The sequence below is a fragment of the Nicotiana tomentosiformis genome, chromosome 12 (genome assembly GCF_000390325.3).
Source record: "Nicotiana tomentosiformis chromosome 12, ASM39032v3, whole genome shotgun sequence".
NCBI classification, from domain to species: Eukaryota; Viridiplantae; Streptophyta; class Magnoliopsida; order Solanales; family Solanaceae; genus Nicotiana; species Nicotiana tomentosiformis.
This window is the reverse complement of record NC_090823.1, coordinates 2,205,982-2,229,618: the sequence shown is the minus strand read 5'-3', so window position 1 is coordinate 2,229,618 and position 23,637 is coordinate 2,205,982. Positions and strand designations below refer to the sequence as shown.

The window sequence follows — 23,637 nt, the reverse complement described above, 5'->3', positions numbered from 1 at the left end:
AGTCTAGTACATTACTTAAAGGGAAATGGGCCAGCAGTAACTCAAGCAAAAATGGGCCAGCAGTGACTTGAAAAGAAAAATGGCTAAATAAACTTTTAAAAGGCATTGGGCTTGTTGGGAAGATTATTGGGCTTCTGGAATGGGCACAAGTTTAAAGCCCAATGGCCATCAGCTGCAGATTAGCACAGGCAGCCCCCTTGGGCTAAATTACGCGTCTAGCCCATTTTACTCTAAACCAAAACCTTCAATTAATTTGCAACCTCAACCACTTGTTTAATGACTTAACCACTTTCTAACAATAAATAAAGGTCTTTACAGAAGTGGTCACATGTAGAATCTAAAACTCATCACAATAAACTATGGTCACATGTAGAATTTAAAATTTATCACAATAAACTAAGGCTTTCAGGCATGACTCTTTTGTTCTTTTCTTTAAAGAATGGCCTAACATAAACTGGCCAGAATTACGCAAGGTGCAAGAACAGTCCTTAAACACATTACAACCTACTTGAAACATCTCATTTTATATGCATCGAAACTATATTAGATAGTAAAGTCCAGTTACACATGAATAGAGTATTTGAACATTCAGGGATTCATGTTTACATATCAATCCAACAAGATATACTTAAACAATCAAGAAAACTATCTGGCATTTCTTTATCTAGATGGATATTCTCCCAGTAGTCAAGATGAGTTCAAATCTTCTTGTTAATGTGAAAATATCTTCAACACAAGATTAAAGAGTTACCTGGATATAGAATAATAAAGGTACAACAGTAGACTCAGCGAGAATAGCAGCAAAAATTAGCAATAAAGACAGCAACACCTCAGTGTTAAAACAGCCCAGAAAACCAACAAAGATGCTTGAAACTAGTAGCTAAACAACTTCAAAAATTGCCTAAGGAATCTTTCTATTTTTCTCAAAGGTTTTGCACTCTAAGAAACACTCACAAAACTCATATTTTTCAGCTTATTATTAGTATTTAGTTGCTGATTTTTCTCAAAGATATGTGTCTTTTTAGAGTGTAAAGGATGATCTCTAAGTGTCATAGGGTGTGTCTGAAGTGAGGAAAGAACAACCCCTTAAATAGGCAAATAAAGTCACTTTTTAGACATATTTTGGTTCACTAAAAGTCTGTCCAAAAAAGGACTGACTTTGTGTGCTAAACATTGTTCAAAGATTGTCCAAAAGGTGAAAGGACAGCCTGAAAATATGCTATATCAAAAGCAAGAAGAAATAATGTCATTTCAGCCACCCTACTAGTAAAAAGTAGGCTATTAGTACCCTATTTTATGATAAAATAACCTAAACTTCAGCTCTTACAATATTAGTACCAACCTATGTGATTCAAAACCAAATCAAGAAATAAGTAACTAAAACTGATTAAATTGATAAGGCAAACATATTTGGATTGCGACCAAACTGAGCGAACTAGATTAAAATTCGTTCAACTTATGCAAAGTGACATAAAGTGACTGAAACTATAACTATTGTACGAAACAGAAATTAAACAAGCATTGTTGAACTAATCGGACGAAATATCAACGATGACTACAACTTGCTAGATAAACACGGATCCGACGACACTAAAGATTGGTTGATCGATAACTAACCGCTAACATTAACATAAGTAGCTAAACAGAGATAACTAACAAATACACCAACTTGAAATTCTAATTATCAATAGTTGATCACAATAAACGAATCAAAACAGAACCTAAAATCAGAACATAGAAACTAAACAACAAAAAAAGAAAGAAAAGATTAGGAGTTGTACCAAACGATTCAAAACGGCTGCCCTTAAACTCAAAGATGACGCGAACAGCGGCAAATCGACTCCCAAAGCTCAGTTTTCTCAATGGCTTTTGCTGGAAAAAAGAAATTTCGACATACCGAAATTGATTCCAAGTCAAGCCAAGGGTAAAACGGAGTTGTGGGGTCGTGTGGGTGGTGAGGCAGTAGTGGTAGATGGCAACGGGGTGGTCGTGCGGTGTGAGGTAGCAGTAGGGTGGTGAGGTCGGCGATGAGGGGAATTTTAGGGGTGAAATAGGTAGAAAGGGATAGATCTCAATGAGATCTATCCGTTTATGTATGACACGGAGTGTGGGAGGTTAGATCTTGCCGGATTTGAGAGCGGCGACGGCTAGGGTTTTCTTCAAATTTAGGTAGATTTGGTGATATTGAGGGTGATTTCGGGGATTTGGATATGGGTAGAGGATGAAGAGATGAGAAGATTGGTATAATTTGGAGTGTTTGGAGGACGGCCGTCGCCGTTAGGCGATTTTCGGTGGCGGGGGAGAGGCGACAGTGATGGGTCTGGAACAGAGGAGAAAGAGAAAGAGAGAGGAAGAAGAAAGAGGGAGAGAGGAGAAGACAAAATAGGGAAAAATTAGGAATGGGGTCTTTAAATACCTAAGATAAAGGTGATTTATGACCATTGGATCCAATTAAGATGGGTGGATGGGATTCAATCTCATCCACTTAAACGAAACTACGTCGTTTTGGCATGTTTGGTATGGGCATGAAGGTTGGGCGGGTCCGGTGCTCTTGGGCCAATGAATTGGTCCATGTTTTGGGCCAATTTGTTCTTTAAAATGACAAGACCAAATTCCTTTAACCCCGTCACTCAATATTTAATAAATCTAATTCTAAAATCTACAAACACACAAAAAATAAACCTAACAAAGTGCAATGTATGAGAAAAGAAAGATAGAAAATTAGATATTTACACATACCAGCTTTGCATCTGGTTCTTGAGGGAAGGTGCATTATGACTCCATATATCTGAGTCTATTTTTATACACACACCATGTACCCATCTCACTCATAGTGAGTCCTTCTTTTCTATAAATTGCCTCAATAACTTACCCAATGAAGCAATGTTCCAAGTTCTACAATTTTTGACATTTAAACCTCTTCTACTCTTAGGCAAGCAGACCTTATCCCAAGAGACTAAGGATGTTTTCTTTTGTTCCACTGTTTTACCCCATAAGTACTCCCTGCACTTCCTATCAACTTCTTTTAGGATGCTCTGTGGCAGGATGAAGACTGAACCCCAAAAGTTGTGTATAGAAAACAGGACAGTATTGAGTACTTGTAGCCTTCCAGCATATGATAATTGTCCTGCATAAGTAGTTGTTATCTGGCTTGTAATGTTGTTGATAAACTGTTGTTTCAAGCTTACTCCATTTCTTAGATGACAAGGGTAATCCTAAGTATCTAATAGGAAAAGTCCCCTGAGCAAATCCAGTCTTTTCCAACAATTGAGCTTTAACTTGATCAGGCACACCAGCAACAAACATATGTGATTTATCCCTGTTGGCAATAAGTCTTGTAGCAGCACTAAAATGGTTTAAAGCCTCTAGGACTCTGTTGATTGAGTCTTCATCCCCTTTGTAGAATACCATCAGGTCATCCGCAAAGATCAGATGAGTAAGTTTTAGAGATTTATACATTGGATGATATTTGAAGTCTAACAGCAGACTCATACAATTCAGGACTCTAGTTAAGTATTCCATTACCTACACAAATAATAAAGGAGATATAGGATCTCCTTGTCTAAGCCTCTCTGACCATCAAAATAGCCCTAGCTTTCTCCATTAATTTTGGTAGTGAACTTTGGATTGGATATATATGTCATGACCAACCTAATGAACTTCTTAGGAAATCCAAACCCCCTAAAAGCTTCCTCCAAAAATTCCCAACTTACCATATCATACGCCTTCCTGAGATCTATTTTCATAAGACATCTTGATGAGGTTTTTCGATTATAGTGTCTGAGGAGATCATGGAATATTAAGATATTATGGATCATAGACCTGCCTTGAACAAATGCTGATTGATTATGTGCAACTATATGACTCACTGCTTCCTTGAGTCTCTGTCACGACCCAAAATTTCTCACCGACGGGACCGTGATGGCGCCTAATATTACACTTCCTAGGCAAGCCAACGTTAGAAAATCGTTAAACCAATTCCTTATTTCCATTCATTAAATAATAATAATTAACTCAATTGAAATATAATAAGTGCAGAATATCATAAAACGATATTAATTACTACCACCCGGATCTGGAGTCACAATCCACGAACATTCTAGAATTTACTACAAGTAATAGTCTGAAAAAAATACAACTGTCTGAATGAAAGAAAACAATAGGACATAAGAAGATAGACGGGGACTTCAAGGTCTGTGAACGCCGACAGATCTACCTTGAGTCTTCGTACAGTGGACCAATAGCAAATCTCGATCAACCTGAGCCGGTATCAAAATCTGCACAGAAAGTGCAGAGTGCAGCATCAGTACAACCGTCTCCATGTACTGGTAAGTGTCGAACCTAACCTCGACGAAGTAGTGACGAGGCTAAGGCAAGGCACCTACAATCAACCTGTACAATTTAACAGTGTATACGCAAATAACAGGAATGAAGAACTAAACAGGAAATGTCGGGAGGGGAGACATACTGAGGGGAATACAGATAAAGAACTACAATAGAATGATCACCGGAGCAGTCAATATACCATAAATCAACAGGAATAGTGAATACAGTAAAGAAAAATGCACGGCATCACCCTTCGTGCTTTTACTCTCAATCTCACCATAAAATTAATATAAATAGCACGGCATCACCCTTCGTGCTTTTACTCTCATATCATGGAACGGCATCACCCTTCGTGCATTAACACTCACAATATGGCACGACATCACCCTTCGTGCATTAATACTCATAATATGGCACGGCATCACCCTTCGTGCATTAACACTCTCTCTTACCATAATGCAATGCATAAATAACAATAGGGAGATAGAATAACAAGTACAAACCTTACTTCAACATTTGATTCCATAATATCAATCTCAACTTTGAAATAAAGACTCAATTATCACTAGAAAAATTCATAAACATAGTAAGAACGATAATTTGGACAACACTAGTATAACACGTAGCAATTTGGCATAGGAATGAGACAATATCAGAAAAATAGAGAAACATAAAAAAATAGGTAAATTGGCGGCGCATAGGTACTCGTCACCTCACATATACGCCGCTCACATGAATTAATCTTAAGGTTCCTAATTCCCTCAAGTCAGAATTAGACACAACACTTACCTCGCTCTGAAGGCCACTTAATTCATAATCACGGCTTTTTCTTTGGAATTCACCTCCAAATCACTCGTATCTATTCAAAAATGACTCAATAATATCAAATATTGCTAAAGGAATTAATTATAATGCATAAATTAAATTTTCCAATTTTTTCTCCAAAAAGTTGAAAAATCGACCCCGGACCCGCTTGGTCAAAACCTGAGGTTGGGACCAAAATCTTTTTACCCATTCACCCCCGAGCCCGAATATATAATTAGTTTTGGAATCCGACCTCAAATTGAGGTCTAAATTCCCAAATTCCCGAAATCCTTATTTTCTACCTTAACCCCTAATTCTACCATGAAAACACTAGATTTTAGGTTGAAACTTCAAGAAATATAATGGGTAATTGAAAGAAAATAGTTTAGAATCACTTACCAACAATTTGGGGAAGGAATGACTCTTGAAAAATCGCCCATCACAATTTGGTTTTTGAGAAAAATGAGTTTGTTTGCAAAAATCCTGTTTTAGATTATGTTAAGTGCTGGGCGACAGTGTTCAATGCGTTCGCGAGAGCACTATCGCGTTCGCGAAGTGTATGGGCTGCCAAGCCTTCGCGTTCGCGTAGGCTACCATTCCCTGGTCTTCGCGTTCGCGAGACATTGCTCGCGTTCGCGATGAAGAAAAGGCTAACTCCCCATCCTCAGTGCCTAACGTTACGCGTTCACGAAGGGTAACACCCCCATTTCTTCGCGTTCACGAAGAAGAAATCCTCAGCTGCCCAGTTTACTCTTCGCGTTCGTGAGAGTACCTTCGCGAGCGCGAAGAAGGACATGCCAGAACACAGATTCTGCAGAAAAACCAAATTTCCTAAGTCCAAAATATCTCGTGGCCTATCCGAAACTCACCCGAGCCCTCGGGGCTCCAAACCAAACATGCACACAAGTCTAAAAATATCATACGAACTTGCTCGCATGATCAAATTGCCAAAATAACACCTATAACTCTAAATTTAGTACCAATTCAAATGAAATTCTCAAGAACACTTTAAAACTTATAATTTCTCAACTGGACGTCTGAATCACATCAAATCAACTCCATTTCTCACCAAATTTCACAGACATGTCTTAAATATCATAATGAACATGTACCAGGCTCTGGAATCAAAATACGAACCCGATACTAAAAATGTCAAATATCAATCAATTCTTAAAAATAAATAATTTCCAGACTTTTAGTTTTCATCAAAAATTCATAACTCAAGTTAGGGACCTCCGAATTCAAATCTGGGCATACGCCCATGTCCCATAATTCGATACGGACCTACCAGGACCTTCAAAGTACGGATCTGGACACGTTTACCAAAAACATTGACCGAAGTCAACTAAAATCAACTTTTAAGGCAAAAATTCTTATTTTCATTAGTTTTTAACATAAAAGCTTTCCGAAAATCTGTCCGGACTGCGCACGCAAATCGAGAAGGATAAAAATGAGATTTTTACGGCTTAAGAGCGCAGATTCGAGTTCTAAAATATAAGATGACCTTTTGGGTCATTACAGTCTCCTACACAATATATTTGAGATGCACTTGTATAACACATTACGGCAAGCTATAGGCCTATATTGGCTTGCACTTTGAGGATGATCAATTTTTGGAATAAGGACAATGTTTGTGGCATTGATATGTCAAAGCGTCTTCCCATTATGAAAAATCTCAATACCAACTTTAGTTATATCTTTTCCCACAATACTCCAAGCTGCTTTATATAATCCACTTCCAAATCCATCTGGCCCAGGACTTTTGTTTTTCTCAATACTAAACAAGGTTGCTTTGACTTCTTCCTCTGTGAACTCCTTTATAAGCTGCATTTGTTGTGTTGTTGACAAAGTGTTCCCCCTCTTAATGATTGTTGGATGAGCTGGCACTTTAGTTGTTGCCTTCTTTTCTAGCAGGTCTTGATAGCAATCTATAAATACCTGAGCTATGTTATCTTGATCAGTTTTTAGCTCACCCTGGTCATTCTTAATTCGAGTTATTACTTGCTTCAGTTTCCTGTGCTTTATGACGGAGTGAAAGTAGCTAGTATTATCATCTCCCAATTGCAGCCAAGTGGCTTTACTCCTCTATTGCAAATACACTTCTGCTAAGTAAGATGATCTTTTTGAATTTCAGGTACTTCTCCTTTTCCATTGCTTGAAGTTTAATATCAAAAGGTCTAGTATGTAATAGAGCCTGAGCCTGGTAAAGAGCCTTTCTATCCTCTTCTGCCTCTGCTACTATATTACTAGAGTAGTCTTTATTCAGCTTCTTTAACTTCTTCTTGGGCAGTTTCGGCCTCTTAACTATCTGAAATATTTTGTACCCTGCAACTTGCACCAGCCATCCTTCTTCTACCAGTCTTGTAAAGTGAGGATGTTGACTCCAATTGTTGCAATATACGAATGATTTCACATGATTGGCCCTGTCTTCAGCCATGACTACCTTAGCAACAAGAAAATGGTCTTACTAGAGGGTAACACATCCAACCATGCTCCATTGTTAAATGTCCAATCTATTTTAAATAGGATTCGATGCTCATGCTAATCACTCCAAGTATATCTGCTCCCTTTGTCTCTGATATTGTTATGTGTTGTATTATTATGTAATATTGTCTTATGAAATGAAGTTGTAATGTATTATTAAATATCTATATATCTATATAAAGGAGGGCCAAAGAGTGTTGATGTGGCATCTCTAAAAACTAAAGAACTCTATTTATTTTTTAACTCATTTTTTTTGTTTTTAAAAAAAACTTATAAATGAAAAAGGGAAAGGGAAATACGTTAACGTAAAAGACTAAACAGTTTTACTTCTGAAAGGTCACATTGGCAAGGTAAACGACTATCGGTTTTGTTTCTGAAAGGTCACATTCAAATTAAAACTACCATTTATGCTTCCCGAAAAAATGATCACGTATTTCACTGTATTTCTTCATCCTCCAGTATCTATCTACCTATGGAATGTGTGAAAATTCTAAACAGTGTCTCCTTGTTCTTTCTTGCAACGTCTCATTTTCTGAAATTGTTATCAATTTTATGATTGCTTAATTAATTAAAGTGCTCCTATTCTTCTTTTTATGCAGTTTTGATTTGAAAATTTGAAGATAGTTAATTGCCCACCAAAAATAAATACTGCGGAAGGTTGCAGCGATGCCGCTCAGGTCGCGAATGCTCATGACTCTCTTGATGTTTGCAAATCATGCGATCAACTCATGAATTTCTGCCACATAATTACTCTTTGATTTTTCATGTTGCCTTAATAATATTATAAATTTTGTTATTTTGGTGAAGGTGTTATTTGAAGAAAATACTGTTTTAGAATTAGGTTGAATAACTTATCCAAAACGATAAACATTCACTTCATTCTCGTCATCTGGGAAGGTAAGCTACACAAGAAAGATGTTTTTAGTCCTCTGATCTGTGCAATAATAGTTGTTTCCATTTTTGACTTATGTTAACTTGTAACATTTCTACAGAAAGAAAAGGAAAACAAGTTCTGGATAGAAAAAGTTATTTTCGTCGAGATTGCTTCATTATATTGCGGCAGCCTTAATTTATCAACTTTACGAGAAAATTCCCATGTATATATATAGATCCCACATATGCATTTCCCAAATAGCCATTACATACTCATTTCAGAGATAGCCATTTAATCCAACGGCTCAGCTTCTCTACTTCCCAAATCTCTCTCCATATCAAAATTGCACTAATCTCTTCTTTCTCTCCACCCCCCCCCCCCCCCCCCCCGAATTTTTACTTGTTTTTATTTTAACTTCTTTTTTATATAGTTTTTTTTATCTACTTGTTTCATTTCTGTTGTGAGATTTGTTTCATCTCGTTTAGTGTTGAATAATTATGGATTCTAGTTGTTTCAAGATATTAACAAATTTTGATTTTTTTTGTTTTTGTTTTCGTATGCTTTAAAGTGGTGGCTATTATTTGGAAACTATTCCTCTGCTATTGCCGATTCAAAATAAAATTGCGGATTTGGAGGACATGTTTACCTATTTAATTTTCGTGAAGTTGTAAATGGATTTTTAATTTTTTTTTAAAAGAGTTTAAGGTACATATAATAACGATATAGGATTTGGCTTGGCACTATCACTTAATAGTAATAACATGTAAATATTTTGAAAATTTTTAAATTAATAATATGGTAAAATGGTAAGTAACCTGATATCACTTGTTAAAATTCACTGATAGTGTAGAAAAATAATTACACTTAGATTCACATTAGTTAAATATAAATTATTGCAAAACACAATATTGTACACCTAAATATATGTAGGAAAAGTCTGAAAAAAAATTGTCCACGAAGAAAAGCTCTTGGGATAAAAAAGAGTAATAGTATTTTCTCTGTTAGCTCTGTGTGATTATCTTGTTTTTTTAGTATGATTGATCAAACCTATTGCTGGAAAAATGAAGTTTCCTTTCATTAATTTAGTCTCTTATTTTATTTTTCTTCTCTCTTTGTCTTAGATTTTGTCCTGAAATTTTCCTTCTATTAATAAAATTTTTCTTTTTATTTTTCTTCTCTCTATCTTATATTGAATTTGAGTATAGTTTGTTTGGTTTACGTTGGAAAAATTAATCTAAGCATAAGATCTTGTATAAGTTAATACAGTATTTGGTTGGTCGCATAAGAAATAAGTAATTGCCACATAACAAATTCACTAGTTGATTGACAGTGAAATAATACAGTCAGACTTCTTTATAACAACATCTCTATATAACAGTCATTCACTATAAAAATCAAGTTTTCTGCGAAATCGAATTTTAGGTAATAATTTACATATCTATAACAGCTTTTTACCTATAACGGCAATATCCGTATTTATAGGGAGAACGCTCTTTTTAAAATTACTCATCTATAACAGTCATACAGAATATTTAAGATTACTAATAATAATTCTATAAATATGCACACAATTTTTTCCATTGAACAATGTTTTAATTTTCTTGCATAAAACATAAGATTTGAAAATTTATACATGACATATTTTCCATTTCATATCTTTTTGTGGAAAATTTGGACACGAATCTTCGCAAATTCAAGTGTTATATCAGTAGTAAAAGAATGAAATCTACAAAATAGTTACAATTATAAAATTCTTCTATCAATCTTGAAAGATTTTATTTTTCTAGTAGCTTTAAAATGCGTGCCTTATAGTTTAAATATGTGTACGTTTAGTATGAATTTATTAATAGCGTATTAGTTTTTTTCAATATTTACCTATTGAAATATGCATATCTTTTAAGATTTTAAATTTGAATAATTTTCTTATCTTTTATATGTAGTATTAACAAAAAAAATTAATTTTTGGATAAATTTTTACAACAACCAAAAAATATTTAAACGTTAAATGTTGTTATAGATGTATAACAGTTATTCAGTGTAAAAGTCACACAATATCGGATCAATTAAGATTGTTACAGAAAGAATTGACAGTATCTACATTAAGTTGCGCCAGAGTTTATCTATTATAGTATGCCAGATACAATTTGGAATTAAACACAGGCATACTTGTAACGTGTAGATCTACTATTTAAAAATAGAGAAATTTTCAGAAACCACTATTGTTTAGTGGTTATTAACTTCCTATAACTATCATATACATAATTACTTCCTATAGTTACTATTCAGTTGTTATGGTAGTATATTTGATATATTCGTGCTGCTGTATTCATGCATATAACAGTAAAAAACGCTTAAAATTCAGGGCAGTCTAGTTGTAGGCGCACGTATTTGCGCCATGAATTCATGAATACAGTAACGATAATCACCTTAAAAATAGGTCTGTACAACTGCCTTGTTACACCCTGTGCGTCCCAAGGTGACGTAATGAATATGAGACTTTTTAATCATGATTTAAATGATTTTAAAGTCATAATATGGCTATATATGATGTTTGGATAGAAAATATGAAGTTTGAAAAAAATCGGATTAAAGTTGCGGAAACACCGACTAAGGATTTTTCTTGTAACAGAGCTTTTTGAGAAATAAATTTCGTGTGCTATATAAGGTCATTTTGGGACATATTATATACCAAATTGAAGGTCTTGGAATGTAGTTTCCAACGCTCTTAACTGTTCATTCATACGGCATCGAGATAAAAAGATATAAGCGTCGAAAAATGGGCGAATGAGAGGGTGCCAAGCTAGCACCTTTTGACTGTTCAAAAGTTGATAAATATGTCTTAACCCGTCTGTCTCATCATTTTCACATATAACCCGACCATAGAACACCATAGAACCTGCCTTTGAACTCTCTAATAGTGTTTCAAAGAATATTATCATCCAGGGCACGGAATCAAGAAGCGATAACATTAAAACGATCCTTACGACGTAAGTATCGCTATATCGCCTCTTTTTTTCTTTGTAGTTTGAGTTTTGGAAAGTATTTCATAGTTAAGAAAATATATACTTTCTGTATTTAAGTGTTTAAATATCAAGGAATGTTGATAAATTCGTATCCTAATAGTTAGAACTCACGGGACGGTGATCGGAAGCCGTGAGTTCGAGTTATTTAACTTGTAGTGGACTGTTTTGTGGACTGTTTTGTGGGCTGTTTCGTGTTACCTTTGGGCTGTATATTTTTCTACTATTTAATAAAGTTTTGGAGGATAAATGGTGTGGAGAAACACCACATAATGACGGAATGGTGGGCTGGTCGTTCATCGTTATATTCTTTTAAGTTGTTTGACACTACTTTGGTTGTCGTTTTATGTATGAAGTGATTAGGGCGTGTGGGCTGTTTTGTGGTATATTGTGATAGATATAAGGTTATAAAATAATTCTTACATTTTGTTATTGTTGTATTCTTCTTGTTGTTGGTATATGGTATTGGAGGAGGGCCTAGTTACAGGGGAGATGCTGCCCAAATTTACGTAAACGAGCTACTAGTTTAAGTTGAGAACTTAGCCTTTACTCAGCACTGATTTTGAATCTCCTTATGATGTGGTAGATTGGGTTGAGTTGTTTGAAGAATTTCTTGGAAGGTATTAAGGACTCAACGGAGTTAAGGTATGTTAAGGTTATCCCTTCTTTCTTTTTGGCATGATCCAAATAATACAAACAAAACGAGCAAAATACGCAACTTTCATAAATGACTCTATTCATAGAAATACTAGGGGTATCTATATTCTTGATTCCCTATGTGAATTATTATTATATACTCTATTCATGGGTCTCCTAAAAATACGGATTTGATAAAGTTTGTCTGGAAGGCATATTGATTTTATGATATTCGAGAAATCTTATTAACGTATTTCTTATGCATTTTATGCATTTATACATATACATTGACCCATGACCAGAAGGCGTTATATACGCGTATATTATATGTATATGGGATATGAAAAAAGGTTAAGGCGTTATATACGCACCACCACCTGATCAGCTGGTATACATTGATGATTTTACCCACAGTGGCTGAGATGATATGATGGGATGCCCTCAGAGGCTTGATGATGTTATGTACGCATATACCTATGCATGGTATGACATTTATACGCACATGCATGACATTATAAATTTTCATGATTCACAGAGCTATTCAAAATTACAGGTTGAGTTCTTTACTCCATGTTTCTTTTAGGTCTTTTATATACTACTATCATACCTTACATACTCGGTACTTTATTTGTACTAACGTCCCTTTTGCTTGGGGACGCTGCGTTTCATGCCCGCAGGTCCCGATAGACAGGTTGAGAGTTCTCCTAGTAGGCTATCAGCTCAGCAGAAGGTTATTGTGCACTCCACTTGCTCCGGAGTTGCCTATTTGGTCAGTATGATTTGAATATGTATTATTTGGTATGGCGGGGCTCTGTCCCGACCTTTATGATATTTATGTACTCTTAGAGGCTTGTAGACAGATGTCATGTATACGGATACTGGTATGGCCTTATAGGCCAGTACGTCATATGTATAAGTCAGTATATCAGGTTGGGTCACCCTATATTGAGTATTGTCTCAGGTTTTATTCTACTTATCTCATGACAGCCTCTCGGGCTCATTTACCTATGATAGTATTATATGAAATATAAGTTATGTTGGTATTCGGTTGAGTAAGGTACCGGGTGCCCGTCGTGACCCATCGGTTTGGGTCGTGACATGCCTAATAACGGAATAATATCAATTAGCATGATGCACTCCTAATATAACTCAACAAAATCAATTCTAACATGCCTCATTATCAACCCAATTAATTAGAATAATTTTTCAGTCATATATAATTGTTCATGTATTTAACTTTTGTATTTAGTGTGGTTCGATATTTTTTTTACTGTTGCATTCATTAGATTCAACGTTTGTATTTACTATATTCGCTATTTTATATTCAGTGTATTCAAATGTATTTATATTAACAGTATTTTAATTATTTCTATTACATGTTATTACTGCTGTATTCAGTATATTTCATTGGTTGTATTGATTACATTTCTATTTGTATTCAGTATATTTTATTATATTTTAAAATTAAATGTATTCACTGTTTATATACTGTTCTATTTTAATATTTATATCATGTATTCATGCATATTGTACGTACAGTATGCATAAATACATGTGTATTAAGTTGTATTAAAAAACTATAGACCTTCGAAATACATAAATACAGGCAAAAAAATATATTTATACAAAAATACAATGTGTTTGGATGAATTTGTACAACATACAATGTATTTGTGTCATTGTATATAACTAAATAGCAAATAAGAGAAGAAAGTTCGTCGGATATGGTATTTTTCGGCCAAGAAGAGAAGAAAGTTCGTCGGATTCGTACAACAAATTTATGATAAGAGTTCATCACACTGCTCCTAAAATTCACTCTTTTCTGTTTCCTGGCTGCCTTCTACTCTATTCTAATGTCTCGTTTGCCATCAATACTAAGGCGTGTATCTTGAGTTGCTCGAAGAGAGAGAGATATTTTAATGTCTCGTCCGCCATCAATACTAGGGCGTGTATCTTGAGGTGCTCGAAGAGAGAGAGAAGAAAGAGGGAGAGAAAGAAGAAAAATTCGGAGAGAAAATTATGTGTTAATTGAAACAAAGAGAGAAGAAAACATAAATAGCGTATTTTGCTATAAAATATAAAAGGTAGCTGTAAAAAAATAATAATTTAAAATGATTTTGGTTTATAATAAATATGATGTATATCTTTACTGTATGAGGTAAAATTTCCTTAAAATAAGAGTGCATTTTCAAAGTAAGTTGTACAACAATCTCTTTATTATTAGTCACTGCATTATTATTATTTTCACATAAATAATCCCTACATTATAATCCTCACATAATTAATTTGTGTAAATCTTTTATAAGAGGAATCTTTGGAGTCGTTCCTTGGATAATCTTCTCGTAGCGACTCGAGTTCTATTCAATTGCCAAAATATCACTTTGAATTTTGTATATAGTATCTTTATACTATTTTTACATCTTTTAATCATATTTTAACATGATTGTCAGTTATATAAACATTATACTATTATCTAAAACGGAACTTTTTCCTTTTCATTTGGATCTAGACCAAAAATCCAAAATAATAACTACTCTCTTTAAAAGGAAAATTTTGAACGTTATTTTGTCTACTACTATGAGATTCACTTTTATTCTCTCAATCCAATTTCTCCTCTACGTCTTTTTTTATTAATTTAAATTTTTTTAATTTGGTTCCAATATTTTAGCTACATGAAAGTGTTAAAGTTGTCTCTTCATTCATATCGGAGTAAATGAGTTTATTCGATCAAGTATTTTCAATAGTTAAAATAGTGTTTTTGAGCATGTTTTCGATTTGTTATTTGTATTTTTGAAATAACAAATCGGTACAAGTACGAGCATTTATGTGACTGTTCCGCCATTTATTTATGAGCACTACTAAAATTAAGACGTAACCAGTACTTCAATTAAATTAAATATTTTCAAAGTTCAAAGAACCTTCACTTATTTGTTTAGTAAGTAAAAAAAAAAATAAATTATATCAACATGTATCGTGAATCTCGAGTTTTTTTCGAAGTCAAAAGAATCTTTCAATTATTTGCTTAATACCAAAAATGTATTATCAATATGTATCGTGAATCTCGAGTTTTGCTCTCCAAGTTGTTTTAAGTTATTTGCCCTTTTTCTTTTCTCTACAATTCAGAAGAAACAAGTTATAATTAGTAGTACTAGTTTCTACTATTATATTAATATTAATATAATTATCTTTTCCACCAAAAAACGTTAAATTTAGTTAATTTTGAAAAAAAATTACACAATCAAGTTACTTTTATCTGTTGTTTTCAAAATTATAAATTTCTTAAATCTTTTTTTCATATTATCGATGTGTATAAACTGGAATAGGCAGACCGGCTCATTTCTCAAGAACAATAACTAAAGAGTTTGATACTGCCATTTGAATTTGGAACCTACATGTTGATACTCACAATTTCGATACCCATACCAGTTATTTAGAGGGGATATCTCAAAAAGTTTTAGTGCACATTTCGATCAACTCTCTATTGTCTTTCTTTGGTTGAGCGCATGTATTTTTACGGTGCTTATTTTTTTAGTTAGGAAGTATGGCTAAGTGATCCAACTCACATTGGTATATCTCTTTTACACTGTTAGTGATCTTTCACGCCTATACATATTCACGTTGTCAGTGTGTAACTTATTCAGAGGCGGACCCAAGAATTTTACGCGATATCTGCACAATATTCTACTCCCTTAAAAGACTTTTAGTGTTTAGGATATCAAGTGCTTTAAATTAATCATTTTTAAAATATATACATAATCATATACAACATATTTGTCGAAACTTACGGAATCCGATGATCCTTCTAAAATAACACATGATTCCGCCTTTGCTTACACTGAAAATATATATAACTTGTTATAATATTTTAAGTTATACTTTAGTCTGTCAACCTACATTTATAATTTTTTTGACACCATTCACGCCTATTCAGACACATATTATGTCCAATCATTTTCTTACACATCAGCATCAACATTGACGTGGCACTTTTCTTCTCCCACTATATATAATATCAAATATATAGTGCTGTAAAGATAAGCTAACTTGTCCCATCTTGAATTACTATTTTTCCTACCAATAATACAGAGTATTAATAGTGAAAATAGACAGTACAGTGATAGATACATTTTTGTGATCAAGAATGGCTAATAGTTGTAAAGTTTTCAGTACCCTTTTAGCCATTTTTGCAGTACTAGCCACTGTTGCAGCTGTTTATGCTGATTCAGCAGAAAATGAAGGACAAAAGGTAGTGGCAGAGGAGCAGGAGTTTGTTTGGACTTTGGACCATACAAATTATTCTGATATTATTTCTCGACACAAAATGATTGTTGTTGAGTTCTATGCCCCATGGTAATTTTTCTTTCTTTCTTTTGTTCTTTGACTTTGAACAGTGTTAGTTTCTTGATTTGTATAATCAGATATAAGAAAATTGATTATGGTCAGGTTGCCACAGGGGCGGAGCCAATGAAGAATCTACGGTTTGATCCGAACCCACTGTGTATGTATTAAAAATTCAACTAAATAGCAAAAAATAGAGTCTGAACCTAGTAAATTAGACTGCGGTTACGATTCTGAACGAAACACATAAAGTTCAAATCCTGCCTTCGCCTTGCCTCTGTAAGTTGGTCAAAGTTCATTAATAGACTGGGATAGTTATTGAAGTAGTTCACTCCCACAAACACACACACACACACTTTTCACTCTGAGTCCACATACCACAGCCCCATTTGACTTTTGACTAATTTTGGAGTCAAAATCAATTTAGATTTACTCATCTGTTTTACCTATAAATATTTTAAATACTGTACAAGAATACTACTAGTACCACACCCAAGTGTGTGTTGACCTAGTGGTAAATAAAGTGAGAGGAGAACCGTGAGGTCTCATGTTCAAAGCTCAGGGAAGGCCAAAAATACTAGGTGTATTTTTCTCATTTGCCTAACTTTTGGTGGGAAGGGTTATCTGGTCTCATTTGCCTAACTTTTGGTGGGCAGGGTTATCCGGTCTCATTTGCCTAACTTTTGGTGGACAGAGTTATCCGGTACATTTACTACAACGATCATTTTGTTTGACTATTTGGAAATCAAACAGGTAGATCATCTATAGGATATAGGTAGTATTAGGCATGTAGTTATATCAAATGGACATCCTAATAGCTGCATTAATGAAGATTTTGCAATCCTAAAAGTCTTTTATCTTAAAAACAGATGCTAAAAATGTTGTCCTTTAATTTTCAATTTGATCTCCTATAGATGGATCTTACATTCAAAGATTATGACTTTGAGTCAAACACTAGAAGAATGAATAAGGAAAGTTCATTGGTTTAGATTTCAGTAGTTGAATAGCTATCTTGTGAATATACACTCTATGAAAAATTTAGACCTAATTGTCTCTGTCTTCTCTGTAATAGGTGTGGATATTGCCAGCAACTTACCCCTAAGGTACTAATTTAATTTGATATTTTCCTTGCTATTTAGAATGACTTATTTGGCTTTATCAATATTTGCTACGTACTCTCTCCATCCCAATTTATGTGGCACTGTTTGGATTTTTAGAGTCAAACGAGTTTTTCCGTGAATTGTGATTTTTTCATGTCTTTTAAATATTTTGAATTGTTAATTACTATGATATGTCTTGCATTAGGGTAGGTTGTCTACATCACACCTCTTGGGGTGCGGCCCTTCCCCGGACCCTGTGTGAACGCGGGATGCCTTGTGCACTGAGCTGCCTCTTTTAATTACTATGACTTATACTATTATTTTTGTAGTTTCCAAATAAGTAAAATTTTATTTTTAAAAAACTTAAAAATTCTTTGTCTGAATACACGGTCAAATTAAGAAGTTTAACTGTCAAAATCCGACTAGTACCACATAAATTGAGACAGAAGGAGTAACATATTGTTTTTGTTATTTTGTAACTATTTTTTCTATCGTGGCAGTACGAAGAAGCAGCTTCAGTGTTGAGTAGTCATGATCCTCCAGTTATTCTTGCTAAAATGGATACAACAATTCCAGAAAATGCAGAACTTGCAAGAAATTACACACATAATGGTGTTCCGAGCATTAAGATATTCCGGAATGGTGGCAAGACAGTTCATGATTATAAAGGTACTCGTGAGACAGACGGTATAATCTCATATTTGAAAAAACATGCCGGCCCTGCATCTCTTGAAATCAAATCAAAGGAAGATGCCGCAAGCCTTATTGATGAGAAAAAGATTGTTGTTGTAAGTATTGGCATTTTTTGACACAGGTTTTCAGGTCTCTTTATATAATGTATTTCAATTGCCTCATTACTAGCTTGTGGATAAAAAAATAGCATGTTGTTATTTTAGGTTGGCATATTTCCAGAACTCTGTTTAGAGAAGATAAAGAACTTCACAGCTTTAGCTGAAGATTTACGAGTAGATTACGACTTTGTTCACACACTGGATGCTAAATTCCTCCCTCACGGTGGACCGGTTGATAAGCCAACTATTCGTCTATTTAAGCCATTTGATGAACTCTATGCTGATTTCGAGGTATTGTGATTTCTTGTGTTTGATTGTATATATCAATTTGACAGAACTCTCTTCCTTTTTGGTTGTGTAGCTTTGAACGGTTTCACTAACAGTGTAGTTGTATATACACATAATATTATCCCAGGATTTTCAAGTTGAGGCGATGCAGAATTTCATTGAAGAAACTAGCGTTCCGATCATGGCTATTCTTGATGACAAGCCAGAAAACCAGGCATTTGTTAACCACTTTTTGCATAGTCCCGGGGATAAGGTACTCAACTTCCTAAATATTATTCATTGAAAGACAAAAAAAAGGGCAGCACAGTGCACTTAGCTCCCGCTATGTGAGAGATCCGAGGAAGGGCTGGACCATAAAGGTCTATTGTACGCAGCCTTACCCTGCATTTCTGCGAGAGGCTGTTTCCACGGCTCGAGCCCGTGATCTCCTGGTCACACGGCAATAACTTTACCAGTTACGCCAAGGCTCCCCTTCTATTCATTGAAAGACAGTAAAAAAAAAAAAGTGTGTATAAGAATATCCTCGGGAGATTTTCAATCAATGTTTGGAATTTGTAGGTATTTCTATTTTTGAACTTCACTACGGATCTTGATCTTTTCAAGTCCAAATACTATGATCTTGCCGCCACTTACAAAGGAAAGGAAGCGAACTTCCTCTTAGGAGATGCTGAGACCGGTAAAAGAGCCCTTGAGGTCATTTTCCTCCTCCTTTCAATCCAATCTGCATAGAATACTTTATAATATTTCCTAATGGGAGAGAAAACTGAGATGCATATTTGTTGTTCGATTGCAGTATTTTGGATTGAACACTGATCAAGTACCTTTGATTTTCGTACTTGCCATGGACGGCACAAAATACGTTGAGCGACACGTACAACCTGATAGCCTTGCAGCTTGGCTGAAGGATTTTAAGGTAATGACTTGAACCTGATTCTATGTTTTCCTAGTATTATTCTGTTGCTAACGCAATCGAACTTCAAGTATCTTACTCGTTTCTACGCACGACTGTGAGGACTTATTTGTCTTCCAAAATCTCTTTTTCTTGCTCAAATTTGTTTCAATATTTTCTTGTATGACTACAGGATGGCAAGTTGAAACCATACTTGAAGTCGCAGCCTATTCCGGAAGTCAATAACGAACCTGTCAAGGTGGTGGTTGCGGAGACTCTAGAGGATATGGTTTTCAACTCGGGGAAAGATGGTTCGTATCAACTAGTGCATCATTCTTTGAATAATAAATGCAAAAATAGTTATACATCGGCCTTAGTTATACTTTTCTATCTTGACTGGGCACGACGCTTAAGAAAGAAAGGAAGACTTTTGAAACTTGTAGTCTAAAATGAGTCATAGATATTTGCTATGTTGCGGGACTCTCCAAAATGCTGCCACACTCGCGTCGGATCCTTCAAAAATACACTACTTTTGGAAAATCTGACTACATTTTCGGAGAGTCTGAGCAACATAGTATATTTGTATGGTTATAAATCATTTTATTAAGGGTAAATTGGGAATTTTGAAATTAAATTGTTACTAAATATAGAAAGGTGTTATTCTTTTTTAGACTGGCTAAAAAGGAAAGACTGTCACATAAATTGGGTTGGAACGAGTATTATTTATTTTTTCGAGGGAGCGAAGGGGAGCATTAGTGAGTGAGTGCAGGGATTTTACTGCAGCCTATCATTTTGTTCTTGTTTTCTTGCAGTACTGCTAGAGTTCTATCGACTTGGTTGTAAATACTGTGAGGAATTTGCTCCGGTCTTGGATGAAATCGCGCTCTCATTTGAAAACGACGCTCATGTCCTAATTGCTAAGATTGTAAGAATCTCTTGATCCCATGTCTGTCTTCTCTATTCGTTTCTTCTTCTTTTTTTCCACATTTTTTATGAGATTAATCTTCTTACTTCTTCTGTGATCTGCTTTAGGATGGAACGGAAAATGATATACCTCGTGAACGATTTGAAGTTCAAGGATTCCCAACGTTATACATGATATCTACAGCTGGTAGTTTGTCGCGGTTCGAGGGGAATAGAACAAAAGAAGCCATTATTGAATTTATCCAGACTAATAGGGGTACCCCTGCTCCCTCTAACTTGGAAAAATCGGATTTACCAGTACCAGAACATGCACAAATACAAACAGATTCAATGAAAGATGAGCTATAAGAAGGTAATGTCCTTTTACTTATTCTTTGATTCTATTTGCATTTCTTGGACCATAAAATAGTGGAGAATACGAACTACGTTCAAACTTCTATATACCAGTCATCCTCTATAACAACACTTCATTGTAGCGGCCAACACAACATATTATATGTTCTCTATAACAAGTTTCGTTGTAGCAGCCAAACAATATCGGGCCAAATGATGCTGTTATAAAGACGTTGACTCGGCATGAAAGTTGATAGAAACTATTTCAAACTACGGCACCTAAGTTTGCTTTCTATTTTTGCAGGTTTAAGGGACTTAACATGATCAAACATCAGCTTCTTCTGTCTACCAATGCTATGTTTTCTTTCACCTAATCCAATTAGTTCCACCTCCCGGATATAAAAGAAGTGAAGATTCATATCGCTGACCCCAACTTGTTTAAGACTGAGTTGTAGTTGTTGTTGTTGTTGTTGTTGTTGTACCACTCTTTTCTTTTTCTTGATAGCAATAAGCGGGTTGTATTTGCCTCATCCTATGTATCCCACGCAGTTGTCTCAATTTTAGTGGCAACTATTAATATCAATAAACGTTGCTTAGTTTCTAGTGCTTTCCTGAGCCGATGGTATATTGGAAACAACCTCTCTATCCTCACAAGGTTAGGGTAAAGTCTGCGTACATACTATCTTCCTCAGATCCTACGGTGTGGATAATACTGGGTATGTTGCTAACATTTTCACCAAGAACTATATTAACCTTTTGTAAGAGCCTTTAAAATGAGTAAGAAAACCATTATGTGATTTGCAGAACTAGTTCTTTGATAGCTTATCAGCTGCCTTATTAGAGGAATAATTTCACAGAAAAGAAGATAAATAGGAATACTATTATATCTTATTTTGAAATTTAGTACAATAAGGGGGTGTTTGATTGATGGTTTGAAATAATTAAATATAGCGTAAAATTGGTTAATATAGTATTTGGTTGACCGCATAAGGAAAACGTCCTCTTCATCTGATATAAAGCAATCTCAATCTATATTCTATATATTATTAAAAGGAGAGGAAAAAGCCTCTACATTAAACCAAGCCGCAATCTCACAATAAGTCACTTGGCAATTTAGGACAAAGTTAGTTAGGTTAAGTAATAATTAGTTTTTTAAAAAAATTAAATTTAAAAAAAATTAAATTATGCATTATGTGTTGTTAATAATTATTTACTCTTTTCGAGTTAACAAAATTTGGAGTTTTAAAATTATTTTAAAATAAAAACGAAAATAATAAGAAGAATAAAACTGCCAATTTAAATTGGGGAGTAGTTTCTTTCAAATAAAAAATTAATATTGGATTTTTAAAGTTTGATACTTAATAAAATCTTAATACAATTTTAAATTAGAAATAGTTACAATTGTTATTATTTTTGAATGAAAGGAAAAAAAATTGAATCTAATCATCATTAATTGACAATAATAATAATAATAATAATCTTCTATATATATTATTAAATGGAGAGGAAAAGGCCTCCACATTAAGCCAAGTGACAATCTCACAATAGGCCACTTGACAATTTATGACAAAGTTAGTTACATTAGGTAATAATTAATTTTTTTTAAATTTAATTTTTAAAAAAATTAAATTATGCATTATGTGTTGTTATTATTTTACACAAAATAATAAAATAACATCTTTTTTGAATGAAGTAAAAAAATCAAAAATAGTATTAACTATGAAATTATTTCAATCATAAATTATAGATAAAATACTAATTTAAGGAAAAAAAGAAAGTAAGTAAATAATAATCAATATATTATTGATATATTTAGACAATTGAAGAATTAAGAAAGAGTGAAAGTGAAGCCAAGTGATATATATATATATATATCAAGTAACAAGCTAATAAAATGTCATAATAACAAATAAAATATTAACAAATATAGTAGATTATGTAATAAAGAAAAGTGAGGAACTGAAAAATTAATCAATGACCATCCGATTTTCTTATTGGTCATGTTTCATTGGATAAGAAAAAGAAAATTAAAATTTTATTCAAGCAATATCATATAATATGGTCAAACAAATTAGACCACACAATATGATTTATATTCTCCGCGCATCCCGCGGGTTCTATACTAGTACAACGCAATATCTTTGATCGTTGTATTCTTTCGAGAGCGATGCTTGGGCAAGGATATTACTTATTTTGACATCTTGTTTGGGCTTACAAGATTTATGCTCTTTCATAACTAATCTAGTGTTTAATTGGCAGTATTACACGACAGATATAATGAGGAATACGAAAATGTCGAAGATTTACTACTTTTTAAAGTTAATAATTCATGTACAACGATTTTCTCAATATTAATCACTATACGATAATTCATTTATTACTAATTCCCGCATGAATAATTCATTGTATAATTTCCGATTGCTGTTAAATATATTAATATATAATCTTGGGAGCAAATTTGCATAGCTAGTCAGGATGGCCGAGTGGTCTAAGGCGCCAGACTCAAGTTCTGGTCCTCGTGAGAGGGCGTGGGTTCAAATCCCACTTCTGACAAATTGTATTTTAGTTTTTTTGGCAACATTTAGTGGGCGTTTGGACATAAGAATTGTAAAATTCCAAAATATGTGGAAAAAACTTTTCAAGTGAAAATGATATTTGAAATTTAGAGTTGTGTTTGGACATGAATATAATTTTGGGTTGTTTTTGAAGTTTTGTGAGTGAAAATTTTGAAAAATAGTTTTTTTAATTTTTTCAAATTTTTGAAATTTTTTAAAATGCATCTTCAAGTGAAAATTGAAAATTTTATGAACAAATGTTGATTTAAGAAAAA

At 34.0% G+C, this 23,637-nt stretch overlaps 1 protein-coding gene and 1 non-coding gene across 4 annotated transcripts; both read left to right on the top strand.

The window, feature by feature from the left end:
* Positions 1-16,185: 16,185 nt before the first annotated feature.
* LOC104119983 (protein disulfide-isomerase-like) lies at positions 16,186-21,413 on the top strand. Of its 3 annotated transcripts, XM_009631623.4 has the most exons (13): positions 16,355-16,494; positions 16,588-16,642; positions 17,139-17,235; positions 17,555-17,585; positions 18,083-18,370; positions 18,479-18,664; positions 18,789-18,914; positions 19,220-19,354; positions 19,455-19,574; positions 19,744-19,861; positions 20,363-20,475; positions 20,583-20,826; positions 21,112-21,413. In XM_009631623.4, the coding sequence occupies exons 1-12, from the start codon at positions 16,492-16,494 to the stop codon at positions 20,820-20,822; spliced, it is 1,512 nt and encodes a 503-aa protein (XP_009629918.1). In that variant the 5' UTR covers positions 16,355-16,491; the 3' UTR covers positions 20,823-20,826; positions 21,112-21,413. The 3 variants fall into 3 exon arrangements, with proteins under 3 accessions (XP_009629917.1, XP_070047795.1, XP_009629918.1); XM_070191694.1 differs by lacking the exon at positions 17,139-17,235 and having other exon boundaries at positions 16,187-16,494; XM_009631622.3 differs by lacking the exons at positions 16,588-16,642; positions 17,139-17,235 and having other exon boundaries at positions 16,186-16,494.
* A 1,863-nt stretch (positions 21,414-23,276) lies between these two features.
* Positions 23,277-23,360, top strand: TRNAL-CAA (transfer RNA leucine (anticodon CAA)). Its single transcript has one exon. It is a non-coding gene; the product is annotated as a tRNA-Leu (tRNA).
* Positions 23,361-23,637: the final 277 nt, after the last annotated feature.